Here is a 14683-nt window from a genome sequence, read left to right as displayed (position 1 = left end):
TCCAACTATCAGAAAAATTAGAGCACTTCTTTCTGCTAATAAGCTTCATAAAGATAGTGATTTAATTTTCCAGGACTCTTAGTGAACTTAGTATCACTGGGCTCAGTTGGTCAGAAACTCTTTGGACTTGTAGCCCATGCAGCAACTTAAAATCACAGAAATAAAAGCACTTGAGATATCTAATAATTTCTATAAAAAATCTAAGAGTTGAATTTCTTTAAAAATTGACTTATGGAAAGACACATAATTTATTCAATACTCAAGCATCTTTTTCATAAAACCATTGGCTGCAATGACCATATAGGCAAAATACATGGACATTTGTACTTAAGTTTAGAAATAATCCCAGGATTACAAAGCAGAGAGCGATCGATCCATTTATTTGAAAGAACTCGCACATCAAAAAGGCACACGTTTACTGACATTTGTGTCAAAATACAATTCATAAAAACACCTAAATACAACCAAAAGCTCACATCATGGAGTAACAGACTAAAGCTGTCAAATGTGTTTGATTATTTAATAACCAGTTTTATCACCTCTACTGAATGGGGTTTAGGAGGAGGAGAGTTAAACAGGCTGCAGACCCTGCTGGTCGCACTGGTTGGTCTGAACCCCTTCTGTGCTCTGAGGTGGTCCGTTTACATTCCCCCGGTTGACTCGAGCTAGTCTTAGAAAAATACAATCTTAGAAGTTCACAAAGAGCAAGAATAATAGAAATCACATAAACGATGGTCTGTGATCAACTACATACAGCATGGAACAGACTTTTTAAACCATAACACGTTTGAAAAAGGAAATGTTTTAATAATTAAAGAGTTAAAAAATACCAGTGATATAGGATATATGAATTATGTAACCAAAAGTTTAACAGAAACAAAAAAAATGCTGTAATTCTTTGCAGTATGCTCAGTATTCAGAAATATTTGACCTTTTTAGAAAAAGAAGTACCAGCAGAATTACTAAAAAGCCCGATATGAATTCCCTGATCTCAATTTAGGTCGAACCATGATCTATGTGACATGAAAACCGAAAATGACAACACCAACACCAAGCTCTAGTTGTACCCAATTAATAACTAAAACGTATTTTGTTGGCTCAGACCCTCCTAGGGCGGCTGCATAAGAAAAAAGAAAAAAGACTATTGTTTTTGGAATAAAGTACCTGTTTCTCCAACAAAACACAAAGATGTTTTTTCAAACAAATTACTACACCAAAGTTCAGTACACACATTTCTACTGAAATCTAAGGGCAAAGTAATTGGTCAACTCAGACAGCAGCAACTGTAAACAGAAGAAAACTAAAAATTCATATACGTATATGTATATATATATATAAAAGGACCTGAAAGCATTTTGACAGATGGAAAAAAATATATAAATATAAAAAAAAACTAATTCACAGTACCTCAAAGTAAGCAAGTAATGTATTTTCAAAAAGTAAAATACCATAATTGCACTTACTTTGTTTCTTTAATAAAGCGGTTAACCAAAATCTTCTCACGTATAACTTAGAAGGCAACAGCTTGATCAGAGAAAGCACAAAAAGCTGGGAATGATATGAAAGGAAGCAAACGTTGAGCGAAATAAAACGGGAACATATATTAAAAAAAACAAGGAATTAGAAAGGAGTAGCCTGGCTCATTTTTTTTTTTGTGCATGGAAAGGCAATACTAGTCTGTAGGGAAAATTCAGTTTGCTGATTGTCAGTGGGTCCGGATGCTGCCATTAACACCAGCAGGTTGGTAAAGGAGACATTCGGATATCCCAGGTGGTTTAGACCAACTCCTCTGAAGGAACAAACAAACGAGGCAGCTCCTCATGTAAACAAAGCACACTTAAAGAAAGCATTGGTTTAAAGGGTTCCCAGCCTGGGACAAATTCCCTTAGTAATTATTAAACAACCTAAAGTCAAATAGAAAGTTCACAGCTGATGGTTTCTATGGAGCCGTCCAGCTTTACGTTGGCTGTTTTGTGCATTTGGATTATATATATATATATATATTTTTATGTCTTGATGTGAGGGATCCTTCCCTGTTTTGGTCACATAATCACCAAAAGTCCCTTAGAAAGACCTGCTAACAAGGCTGAAGATGTACTCAAGATTGTTTGTGCTACTGGAGAGCTTGGCTGAATGTTTCTTCAAGCAGTGAGGATATTTTTATTTCGTCGACCTGTAGAGAGCAAGAATAGGTTTTGAATAAATAAAAACACACAAATAAAAACTACAAGTGAGTAATTCCCTCAAGCAATATTGAAAGGGAATATATATATATATAATGATTTTTAAGAACCAGAAATATATAAATATTAAAAAAACATGAAACGTATGTTGTCTTTTAAGCAAAATGAAAATCTGAAACAGATAAATTAAAACAGGAAGTGGTTAAATAAACTGATGATTTCAGACAAATAAAGGATTATTTTCTTGAAAAAGACTCCGGAATATGTCTGTTCCCAATCATTGATATTAGATCAATGATTGGGAACAGAAAAATAATGATCAGCAACACAACTATTGTTGTTTATTACTTTTTGTATATTTGCCATAGGAAATTAATAGATGTACATTTTTTAACACACAAAAAGCTGTGCAAATGATGATACAAACAATTTAAACAACACGATATAGTTAGAATTTAATCCAGTAAAACAATTAAACTATTTTGTCATCACATTACGGTGTTTGCAAGTTTTTCTGCTTTGCACACATTTAAAGAAAAGTTTCAGCCTGATACCTTCCCTGCTGATTCCCCACAAACACACAACCAAACAGGTTCCATGATAATAAGAGTCATTGTTTTTCACTGATTCTCAGTGGATATAATGATATGCCAGAGGTACTAAATGCATTAAATGCTAATGTAACGTTTCTCTTCTGTATTAGGAGTTTTTAGTAAAGTTGGTTAGAAGTGCGCGTTCTGCTGCAGCGTCACACACTCACCTCACTGATCAAGCCCAGCTGCACCAACTCTCCAGCTAAATCTTTAACACTTTCATCTGAAACACAGAGCCGCAGTTAGTGACAGTGAAACCATTTCAACACCAACCAAGTTAAACTACAGCAACATGATGATGAGCTCACGAAACTTTTTATACTTGAAGGATTTGCATGTTTAAGTGTCAAGTATAGTATCGAAACATTTAAATAATTATCACAGGATTTACTGTTGAAAGTATGCATTTCCAACTTTATTCAAATCATTACAAAGATAAAATAATGACTTGATTGCTGAACGGTGGCGTTTTTGGGCCTTAATATTACTGTTTTAATGAGCTACATGTTTTAAGATAAAACCGTGACGTTTATGGACGTGTGTCCTCCCTATGTTTTAAACCACGTGGTCTGGGGGCCAAATCCGGCCCGCCATAAGCTTTAATGTGGCCCTCTAGACTGTAGAAGGACATAAATAAAACTTTTAAGATAATATAAACATTTTTTATTATTCAAATCAAAGCAGTTTTTATCTCTTTACCATCAAATTAAATTAATGCATAAAGATGTGCAACGTTATTTAAAAAGTTCTCATTGATTAGTATTTTAACGGTCGTTAATGGGGAGTTTGATTAATACATCCTGCCACAACTGGTCATTTGAGGACAGTTATAACCTGGATATGATCTGAAAAATGAAAATGAATTTGACAATGAAATGTACATGACAGAAAACAAAACTACTAAAAATAATAGTGAAGTCTTTAAATAAATGGGAAAAAAGTGCAAAACAGCTGCAAATGTGAGTCAGATTTTTTTTTATTTTTGATGCCTGCTTTATTCTACTTTTTATGTTTTTATCTCATAAATATTTTTGTTTTTCCAAACTTACCAGTAAGTTACTAAAAGCAAACACTTCAACACTGTTTTTTATGCCCATATCTGAGACAACATTCTGATAAATAAAAAGCACTGGACAACAAGCCAGAGAAATTGTCTGGGGTTTTTCAACTGTTTAAGGTAATTTTGATTTACTGAATCCAAAAATCACATTGGTTTTGCTAAATCAGGTCAACTTTCTGAACTATGGATGCAACATGAGCATCAAAGAGCATAACTTGTTCTCACATCTGGATCGGTTTCCCAAGAATCTGGGATCAATGAGTGATGAGAAGGAGGAGAGATGAAGACGTAACGTTCAATTTACATGTACTACTTACCCTCATCAGTGTTCTTAATCAATTTACAGAAACCCAAGTTTTATTAATTAATACACTGTTAGAAACCATTTTCTTCTCCTAAAAGCTTTTTTGGATGAGAAATATTAACGTAAATGAACTGATAATGTCACAAAAATGTCATCAATTTAGTCAGAAGAATGGATTTCTATAAATCAAATTAGAATAAAAACCTGACCTGACTGAGAAAAATGGATGTAATTTTCGGATTCAGCAGTGCAAAGTAGTCCTATTTCAGGTAACTTCCAAAAAATCTATTTATGTATCCCAGTGTTACTAATCTTGAACTCCAGATGCATAGCAGTGACTAAACTGAACCAGGGTTGAAATTTGATTGGACCAGTGATCGGCAGATAAGAGGTCCTTTCAGAATATCAACATCTTAGTGTGTTAGTGTGACTGATTAGTGTGCGTGGCTGTAAGGACGTATCAAATTACCATGTGTGTGTCAGTGGAATTATGGAGTGAGAGTGCAAAGGAAGACATGTGGAGAGAAACGAAGCAGGAACCAAATAACTGAAAGTGCGAGCACAGATGCGAGACAGAGACATTACAGCCTCGTAAGAGACGGGAAGAGGAGATGACAGCTGTCAGCTGGAGCCTCTCAGGGTCCTGACATTCTCCACAGGTCTGCAGCATCGTGCATGCCGACCATACCTATCATACCTATGACAGAGCAGCAGACTCTACTGCCACCACATCTCTTTCCAGTTAAATAATATTCTCCATATTGTGGCTTTTAGCACAAGCAGTAACATACAAAAAGTGATCTGCTGAGGCACAGCTTTGAAAAATTTATGTTTTGAACTGAATTTATTATATTTTGATATATTATGCATTACATTTTAGAGATTTTTTAAGACCTAAGTAAGAGTCAAATTTTGTTACTTATTCTTTGATTATGAAATGTCCTGACACTGGGACTTCTCTACTTCTTATGAATAAAGAAAGAAATAAGAAGAAATCTGGTGCCCTCTAAATCACTCTCCCTTTATATTAAGTTAATATATTAAATATAACATGTAAAAATAAAAGATTTTTGCTTTGGTAGTCCAGAATGTCCTATTCTTAGTAATCTGCTCAGTCTCCAATGACTTGACCTTTGTGAAAGTGACCTTTTCTATGACAGCAGTTTGCGTCCTGACCCGGTTATTTAAAGAATGAGAGACATTTTAACTCATAAACTGGGATCCAATAACTTGCTGGCAGCAAACGTATTAATCACCACTTTAGTCTTCCAGAGGAAATCTTGTAGACCCCCTGCTAAAGCATTCATGCTGCTTTAGTGTTCAGCATTTTGTCTCATTGCAGCCACAAAAATCTATTTACTAATTGGGACGTTATGGAATAAACAACCACAATAAAATGTATAATTATGATGTGGAAGAACAAGATGTTTGGTGTTGTTGTCCTGCAGGAAGATGAACCTCTGCTCTACCTACACTGACCTAATTGTTCTTATAGTTTGTAGTAAACTATATATTTTGTTCAAGTAGAGGTTTCTTCTCATCAGTCTTCAACGGTCTATGGGACAGATTACATATGCAGGCCACACTATTCAGATCTTTAATTGTTAAAAAGAAACCAAAAAACCTGCATCATTTTTTAATCCACTGAGTTCCTTTAAATCAAAGCTAACAACCCGTTTGTTTAAAGTTTATGTTAATGATTAACTGGAACACAGATTAATTCTAGTCTGGATTGCAACTTTTTATTACTTCTCTTTATTTTGCCACTGTAACATTTTTTGTTTTTTTGTTGTGTTTTTATCATGTAAGAACTTTGAACTGCCTTGTTTCTGAAATGTAATCTTGACTTTAAGTTCTTTATGCTGTAACGTGACAAAATACAGCATAGTATTCAAGGGATAAGAATACTTTTGTAAAGCAGTTGAGTTAGTGGATAAAGAAATTGTTTTGTAAATTTTACAATCAACTAATATTCACTCACTAGTTTTTCAAGCTATGTTGAATATGTCTATAAACAAAGCACTAAAATTCAACATTTTCCTTTAATTTTTGGTATTCATTTTTTAAAATTCTCACTTTTTTGTGAGAAGTCTCCATCTTCAACCATAATAAACTTTAACCAGTGCAAATTTTTCTGTGAATGAATTTCAAAGGAACTCTGTTATTTATTTTGTTTTTAAATATCAAGAAGTTTTTGTGTAGTATGTGCTCAAAATTATGTGTGAGCTGAAATATTCAAGCATGTAAGATGGCTGGATGAAAAAAGTTGAAAGGTTGGACTCTGAGTTCACTACATGCAGCAATGATGAGAGTTTGATCTTACGAGGTAACATGTCACAGCTTAGATGTCTGTTCAGTTTATCTTCCAGTTTCAGCAGGAGTGTTAGCTAGATGGAGAGAAACAGAAAAACACAAGTTGATTTTTTTTAATACACGGTAGTAAATCAATAAAAACAAAATTGCTTAAAAAAAATACACACATGATATTTTGCTCCCTCCTCAACAGACTCCACGCTACACTGCATCTGAACAACCTGCAAAAGGAAAAAGAAACATTAAAAGAAGAAGAAATGATTCCTAAATCTACATTCAATGATTTTTGATAAAGCATATGTGTGCCAGGCAGTAATCCTGACTGAACTCACCCGCCGTGTCTCCAGCTCTGCAGGTTCAGGCGTGGGAGATTTGACCAAAGGAACGACAACAGGAGACGTGATTGTTTTGAGCCGAGTCTGCTGGGGACTGGGCACGCCGAACGCCGTCATTGGATAAATACCGTTCCTGATGATTTAGGAAAAACACGACAGAAAAAGACAATTTAAACAAGAGCGATTTATGAAAACTTTATGATACATTGGTTCTAAATAAAGACCATAGGATGGCTCAATACTGCCTCCTTGTGGCCAGAAAACAAAAGGCAGACTTTACAATCCAGTCATTTTTGTCCTCAGTTCATCGACCAAAAACAGTTTAGAACCACAACATTTTGTCTTAGAAAGATCTACTTAAGGACGTCTTTTGTAATTAAAAACAAAAACCCCCCACCAATTTATTTCTATTTTTAAAGAAAAAACAGAAAAGAAAAAACTTTTGAAGAAAAAAAAAGATGGATAAATTTCCGTCCAAGAAATAATATTTGTCAAAAATTATAAAAAAAAAAAAAAAAATTGCATATTTTGCAAAGATATTAGAAAAATAGATCTAAAAATGTATTACATGTAGTTTTTGGTGATTCTGTTGTGGAAATGTTATGGGATTTTATGCAAACTCACCTCACATCCTCCAGGAATTTGTCAAGTTCTAAGGCAGGAAACTGGGACAACCTAGAGAAAAGAAAAAAGAAAACACAATGTGAGGGTAATATTGAAAATCAACTATTGCTCACTTTCAATAATAAAATCAACAATATCATATATTGTTCTTTATACCTATAAAATTTAGTAAAATAAATTTAAAAGTTTCTTTTACAAAACTGGGATAACCAACATACTTAAAAAAAAGATTTTATAACTCTGGTTCCTCCTCATCAGTTTCCTGCAATTTTATTTTTTTAGATAAAATAAAATAGAAATGATGCATTAACTGTACCAGATAACATTTGTTGTGAATCGGCGCCATTTAAAAAAACTAATCTTAAGTTTAGTTGTGTCATAACTGTATCTGAATAAGTACAGTTTTAAATTGCGCTGTATGTCACAGATGCCAACTTTCATCTGATTCTGAATGACATTTTCATCACTTACTTGAGTTGAACATCCTCTTTCGTAACGGCAATAACCAGATTGGGATCCAGCTTCTTGGTAATTTCCTCCAAGGCATTTTCAGGAATCATGTCTGGACAGAATAAAGAGAGAAAAATTACCACATGACTACAGCTAATGGTCTCAAAAAACAGTTGAGATTTTATAGTGTTCATCCCCTGATTTATACTTTTCAATAACATTCCCTCTGATTTGCTTAGAGTGCTATTTTGTCTTCATGCAGTAATAGTAGCAGGTAATACTGATTAACCAGTGAATGGACCTTGTGTCTTTATGCTACAATAACCTGACACTTCACTTTGATAGTAAAAGTTTCTTTTTTTGTCAAAAAAGCCTAAATTGATCAATCATTTGATTTGTAAAAGCAATAAAAAAAGGTAAAACACCCAAGAAGGTGAATACTTTTCATCTCCGGTTGACTAAAATTGTTGAGTTGATCTCAGTGTAAATTTGTATGTGTGGATTCAGGACTCACGCTGGTAGCTGACAATACAGTGTGCAGCCAATAGTTTTAATAGAGGCACTTCGAAGAGAGCCTGGTTAAACAGCAGCTCCCGGGCTGTAGGCCGCATGCTGGGATCACACGCAAGGCACTTTTGGATTAACTCCTAAAAATATACAAATATCTGATAAACATATTGTTTATGAAAACTGCAGTTTAGACAGATCCCAAAATTGTTATGCACAGATAGTGAAAAGCATTAAAATTCTGTGTTTTACCCTCTGGAGCGGGTCTTCCAGTGACTGTATGGCGTTGTCGATGGCTTCCTGAGAAATGTACGAAGAGTCTCCGTTGCTCTGAATTTCCAAAAGCGCCATCTGCAGCACAGCAACACAAGGTCGCATGTGGGAAACGGCTCAGGCGAAAACATCATGCATTCTAGGAACCATCTCACCTCTAAGGCACACATGCCGAACGAGTAGATGTCTACAGCCGTGGTGACGTCATTATCAGCTACAGTAACAGAAACGATTAAAACAAAGCTTCTCAGGTGTCTCACACTTTAGTTGTCACAACAGATGTTTAAAAAACTGTTCCTGCTCATCACGAGTCTTTAAAAGGATGCAATATCTTCAACATCTCTTAAAATGAACACAGAAAAACAGTTTGGTGGTACATACCTCCATATTCAGGGGCAAGAAAGTGCAAGTTTTTCTGCTCCTCGTGGAACGTCTTCACATGGTTGTTAATGGTATCTGGAGCAACTGCAAATTACAAAAGGTTACTTATTTTTGACTTCATCAAGAGGGAAACAGATGTGAAGGAGAAAGAAGAAAGAAAATACACAGAAGAAAAAATTTGTATTAAACTTTTTTGGTTCGTAAATGAACTCACACCAGGAGTAACAACCAAAGTATTACTTGTGTAGAAAGACATCAAAATAAATCAGATGGTTGAAAAGTTTTGTGTAAGACAGTGGAATAAATACAAAGAAAAAACACTGCAAAGACATAAAGAAAGCAAAGAAAATTGTAGCTTAAATTTGTCCGCATTTAGGAATCAGTACAATTAATATCAGGATCAGAATACCACTACTATACTTTATTAATCCTCAAGAGGATTTTTCTTTATTTGTTGACAAGCTACTCAAGTCTAAGTTAACATTTTAGGAAATACATAAAACCCACAACCAATATAAAATTCGTAAAAATATATGCATAAGTATGAAATTATAATTACAATTATCTAATGCATAATATCAGCTGGTTTTGTCTTGTCTGATGGGCTAGGAAAATGCTTCTCATTAACAAAGTGTTACAAAAGATCATTATGGTTACAAAATACTTATAAAAGTGGTCAATATCTCTAAATTTTCCAGTGAGTACTTATTTAAGATCTGGAAGTATCCTAAATAAGTACAGGTTTTTTGTTGCTCAATGTTTAGCAGTAAGTTGATTTACGTATTAATTTACTTACAAGTATCATTCTGTATGGATTATTTGTTTTTTTAGTGACATCTGGTCTGAATTTCATATCAAACAGGCGTGATCTGAAATTTCTAAACTGGGAAAAACATTTAATGTTTTCTCTGTAGATGAAGTAGAAATTAAAGATTACAGAACAGCAGAAAAATAAAATATTGAATAAAGATATTGTTTCAAAGATTACAGAACATTACAGAACGACAGAAAAATAAAATATTGAATAAAGATATTGTTTCAAAGATTGTGGAGTGAATAAAAGAAAAATGTCATGGCAACAGTGTGAGAGAAGTTGATTTGAAAAGAGGGGGGAAAGGCTATATGAGGTGTAAAAAATGTAATGTCCAATTCATAAAAGTGAACTGAAAGTTTGAGCTCTCTTATTCATAATTTAGGATAATTTAACTCCCCCTATCAAAGCCTTTGGGATGAAACTGGTGTAATTTTATACCTGATCCAATCTTAATGAGCCCATTGTGCTGAATGAAGACGGTGTCACAGGTAAGGTTGCCGTGAATGATGGGTGGATCACATGAGTGGAGATAACTGTAAAACAAAGAGAGAAGATGAATAAATTCACCATTAACAGCAAAGATCTCAAAACGATCATTAAGCTGGAAGTTAGTTTACCAAAACGTCCGACACTAAACTGACCTGAGCGCAGACAGGATCTGTGTGCACCATCTCTTCCACGCCTGACGGAGCAAGAAGAATGTTATTAGAAGATACTGTGGCTGCTTTTCAACATGATCTACGTAAGTAAACAGATGTACAACAGAGATTGCACTCAAAATACAAAAATATATGCAATCAGTACAATGCAGGATCATTCAATTCAGTTTTATTTACATTGCGCCACGTCACAACAAATGCTGTCTCGAGGCACTTTATAAAAAAGTCATTCTTTTTCAGACTGGCTAACAACAGAATATTTTTTCTGTACCTTTTCATTCATACTTTTGTGGTTCTTCCTCGTCTTCTTAAGAAACTGCTTTAAGCTTCCAGATGACATGTATTCAGTGATAAAAATCACCTAGCAGAGCAAAGACATGTAAGGGAAGTGTAAATCTTTAAGAAGTTAAACTGTTTATCTAGTAGAAAAAAGCAAGTGTGTTAAATGACGCAAGACTCACCCTTGCTCTGTTGTCCTTCGTGTCAGCCCAATACTTATGAAACTTGACGATATTGGCATGTTCCAAATGAATAAGGTTATCAAATACAGCCTTGACTTTCTCCTAAATCAATTCCAAAAGTACAACAAAAAATAAGGAAATAACTGTGCATGGGATAAGTTTACATTTTCTTAATGGTGTCCAAGAAGTATTTGACAGTATACATATTTAACTGTTTTCTTTGCATCTGTAACATCAGGCCTTTACCTCCAGCGGTCTGAAGTTCTTCCTCTCTGAAATCATGACTTCATTCCAAACTACTTCCACTCCTTCCTCTGTGTCCATGGCCAAATAAGCAGCGTCTATTCCCGGGACATTACGCTGATTGACCTGCGTTTAAAGGGATCCGAAACTAAATATTAGATAAGGATTAAAATACAGCACAGCTGATAATCTGTAGAGGATCAAAAAGACAGTTGTAAAAACTGAGAAGCGTGGATTCGCTGAAGGTCTGGCTGCCTTCAAATTAATTTGGTGAACTGTTGACACAAACACGAAGCATTTCATTTGTACATATCGGCTGATTACATTTAAAGGAGAAGAGTTATTTTATTTTAACTCAAATTATGAATTTACTGTTTCCTAACGATTTTTGAAATAACATTCACATGTGTAACAAACAAGTTTGAAAACATTTTCTTTTGCAGAGATGAATTTTAAATAGTCCTGCTGTTAGGACTGCTGACGACTAGGGTGAGGATTTATTGTATCGCCATCATTGCAATCATAATAAAAAGCTTGATTTATCGTGAAAAAGATAAATACTAATTAAATGATGAAATTTTGTTGCAATTATTATCCTTACTACATTCTTCACTTTTGGTTCCATAAGAGCACCAATAAATAATCAATACATTTGAAAAATGCAGTTCCTATGTGCAGTTGAGTGATTAAAAATCACACTTCTTTATGTAAAAGGTTTTCTGAAGAAACCTATTTCAAAACAGAAATGTTTTTAAAAGCAGTTTTTGTGTTTGTGATGTAGTTTCCTAAGAAAGTCATCAAAGTAGTTTGAAATACGTTCTTTCACTTATATCATTATCACAATAAATATCACAATATATCATGATAAAATTTAAAGCCTAACCTACCGACAATATTTTTCCTTGTGGAAGTTGGTACTTAAAAGGTGTTTAAAACTAATTCGGAGAATTAGAGACATGCTGGGTCGATAAATAGTGGCAGGCTTCTGGAAAACTCACTCAAAATATGGGCTGCTATTGTCAACAAGAAATAATCACAAGCTGATGTTTACAGTTAGCAATGCTAACACAACCACAAGATGCAAAAAGCAGCTTAAAGTATCAACTTAGTTTGTAACACAAAGTGTTATTCCAATTCAGCTCCTAATATAGACCACTCAACAATCTTTCACAAAAAAAGTGGATTAAAGGTCCTCTACAGGTAATACATTAATGATAATATAATTATAATCTAATTTATAGCAGTAAATCATAGCTTTTCTCCTTGTAAATGTTATGGTGGACATTGGCATATGCACTGAATGGATCTTGTTTAATTGAATGGTGTGCATTACATATTTAGGTTTGCATAAGAAAAGTAAGTCATCTGTTTTTTGTTATGCAAAACACTTTACTGTGTTTGTGCATTTTCTATTTTGTAAAAAGATAAGAGCTGTTTTTGAAGAAATAATTTTAAAAATTTTACTACATACATTTTTATTAAACAAAAATCTGTAATGCAAAAATTGCCAATTTTTGCATATATCTGATTGGTGATATAATATTTATCGGTTGAGGTTTCTCTTTGCACAAAAATAAATGGTAATATTGTAAGTATTTATGCAATTAGACAACCTCTGACTGACTACAGCAGCGTTTCTCAATTCCGGTCCTCAGGCCCCCCTGCCCTGCATGTTTTAGGTATTTCCCTTCTGCTACACACCTGGATTGAATCTATGGGTGATCAACAGGTTTCTGCAGCACTTGATGGTCATGCAATCATTTGAATCAGCTGTTCTGGAATAGAGGCACATCTAAAACATGCAGAGCAGGGGGCCCTGAGGACCGGAATTGGGAAACACTGGACTACAGGGACTTTCAAATGAGTTTTCAATGAAACCCAAACTTTAGCTGAAACCTTAAAGTCCTTTTAAATGGATGTATGAGGGGTGAAGGATGACTTGTGCTGCAAATAATCACCTCTTCTCTACGTTTCTGCCAGCGGCCACAAGGACTCTCCTCCAGGATCTCTGATTCATCTTCGCTCTCATCCTCATCCTCGGTCGCTGAGGTGGCCACTGGTTTTGGAGAAGCCCCGGAGGAAGTCGTAGGTGTCCCACCTTGAGCCTGCGTTGAACTCGGAGACAGATTTCCTGCTGTAAACTCTGACTTCGCGTCTGTACCGGGTTTCTCCTCCGCCTCCGACATGACAGCAAACCTTATTCTAACGTGGCTTCGCTAGATTCCTGAGTCTGGCCGGAAAGCAAGTGATGGAGTACCGCTGTGTCTTCTGCTCTCCTCTCGGGTTTTGAGTTAATCATGAATCCAGTTTGTTTTAAATGGGCTGGACATCAGTGAAACGCTCAGAGAAGAAAAGCTGTCGACAACATCAAAAAAAAAAAAAGACGAGCGGTTAGAAGGCATGATAACTTTTAAGTAAAACTAATTTAATAAAATTTTTAAGCCGTGAAGACATTTATTGGTGTTTATTACTAATTTTGATTCATCAAAAGAGCAATCAAACGTGTTAGCTTACCTGCATGACACTGTTAGCTAAAAGTTCAGCCACACACTACTTTGCTAACTTTCCCTTTGCTAATAAGCTAGTGAAAGCCCCAAAAAACTACTTAGTTTCGACCACTATCCACACAAAAATAACCAATTAAAACCTTAAAGAGGAAAAAGAAAACCCACAAATAGCTAAAAAAACAGGTTGCAGTTACATGTTGACGAAAGCAGCAGAAAAATAGAGGTCTGAACAAAAGTGCTAGCTCGTCATAAAAATGTAGCATCTCAAGTCCCTTTCTGTGAGCCGGAGTCGGAGGGGCGGGGCGGGACTTGAGGAGCGCCTGTCTGCGCACAGAAAACGCAGCGCGCCGCCGGAGAACATCACGTACCGAGCTGCGGAACAAGTCACGGCTTTGTTCATCCGCTCCCTGCTCGGCGGAGAGATTTAAACAATGTTACATACTGTGTTGCTTTCTATGTGCCACGTCTAATGAAAGTCTAAAACGACACGAACGGACTTGTTTTGGAATTTTTTTTTGTCTATTTAAACGTATTTATTTATTTAACAATAGGTGCGACTAATAATGGTATACAATAAAATTGTAGACGACTGTAGAAAACCATCGTACCAAGACATTTTGTACTGCGAGTATGAGTGCGAGATCGAATGTGTAAAATACTGCAACATGTCAGCAAAAAAAGAAAAAGAGGAATAAATATGTATTTGGGTATCTGAATTTGTATTTCCTGTGGTCTATGGCAAATTAGTAATTCACATGATGCAACGGGCTGGCAAAAAGAAAGTTACCAACAATCATAAATAAACATACGGTAATGTACATGTTTGACAGGATAGATGCTCACTTAGAATTAAATGAGTAAAAATATTAATGAAAACTATAGAAAGGGCAGCACAGGAATAGACTAATTTTTTTTATTTTTTTGGGCCAAAGATTTTACGCGTGTGTAGAAATAAAGATGGACCTCCCCCCGCCCC

The 14683-nt window shown here is 35.1% G+C and overlaps 1 protein-coding gene across 1 annotated transcript; it reads right to left on the bottom strand.

Moving 5' to 3' along the window:
* Nucleotides 1–359: 359 nt before the first annotated feature.
* Nucleotides 360–14012, bottom strand: LOC102232081 (nuclear receptor-binding protein-like). The gene is made up of 18 exons (XM_005796218.2): nt 13715–14012; nt 13159–13555; nt 11204–11326; nt 10958–11059; nt 10768–10857; nt 10479–10519; nt 10276–10370; nt 9024–9107; nt 8798–8856; nt 8622–8720; nt 8377–8509; nt 7884–7974; nt 7413–7463; nt 6786–6921; nt 6621–6674; nt 6464–6527; nt 2944–2999; nt 360–2173 (listed from the first exon to the last, which is right to left on the bottom strand). Exons 2-18 carry the CDS (start codon nt 13384–13386, stop codon nt 2114–2116), a joined length of 1566 nt encoding a protein of 521 aa, XP_005796275.1. The 5' UTR covers nt 13387–13555; nt 13715–14012; the 3' UTR covers nt 360–2113.
* Nucleotides 14013–14683: the final 671 nt, after the last annotated feature.

Source organism: Xiphophorus maculatus, chromosome 4 (assembly GCF_002775205.1).
Source record: "Xiphophorus maculatus strain JP 163 A chromosome 4, X_maculatus-5.0-male, whole genome shotgun sequence".
NCBI classification, from domain to species: domain Eukaryota; kingdom Metazoa; phylum Chordata; class Actinopteri; order Cyprinodontiformes; family Poeciliidae; genus Xiphophorus; species Xiphophorus maculatus.
This window is presented reverse-complemented; position numbering and strand designations above follow the sequence as displayed.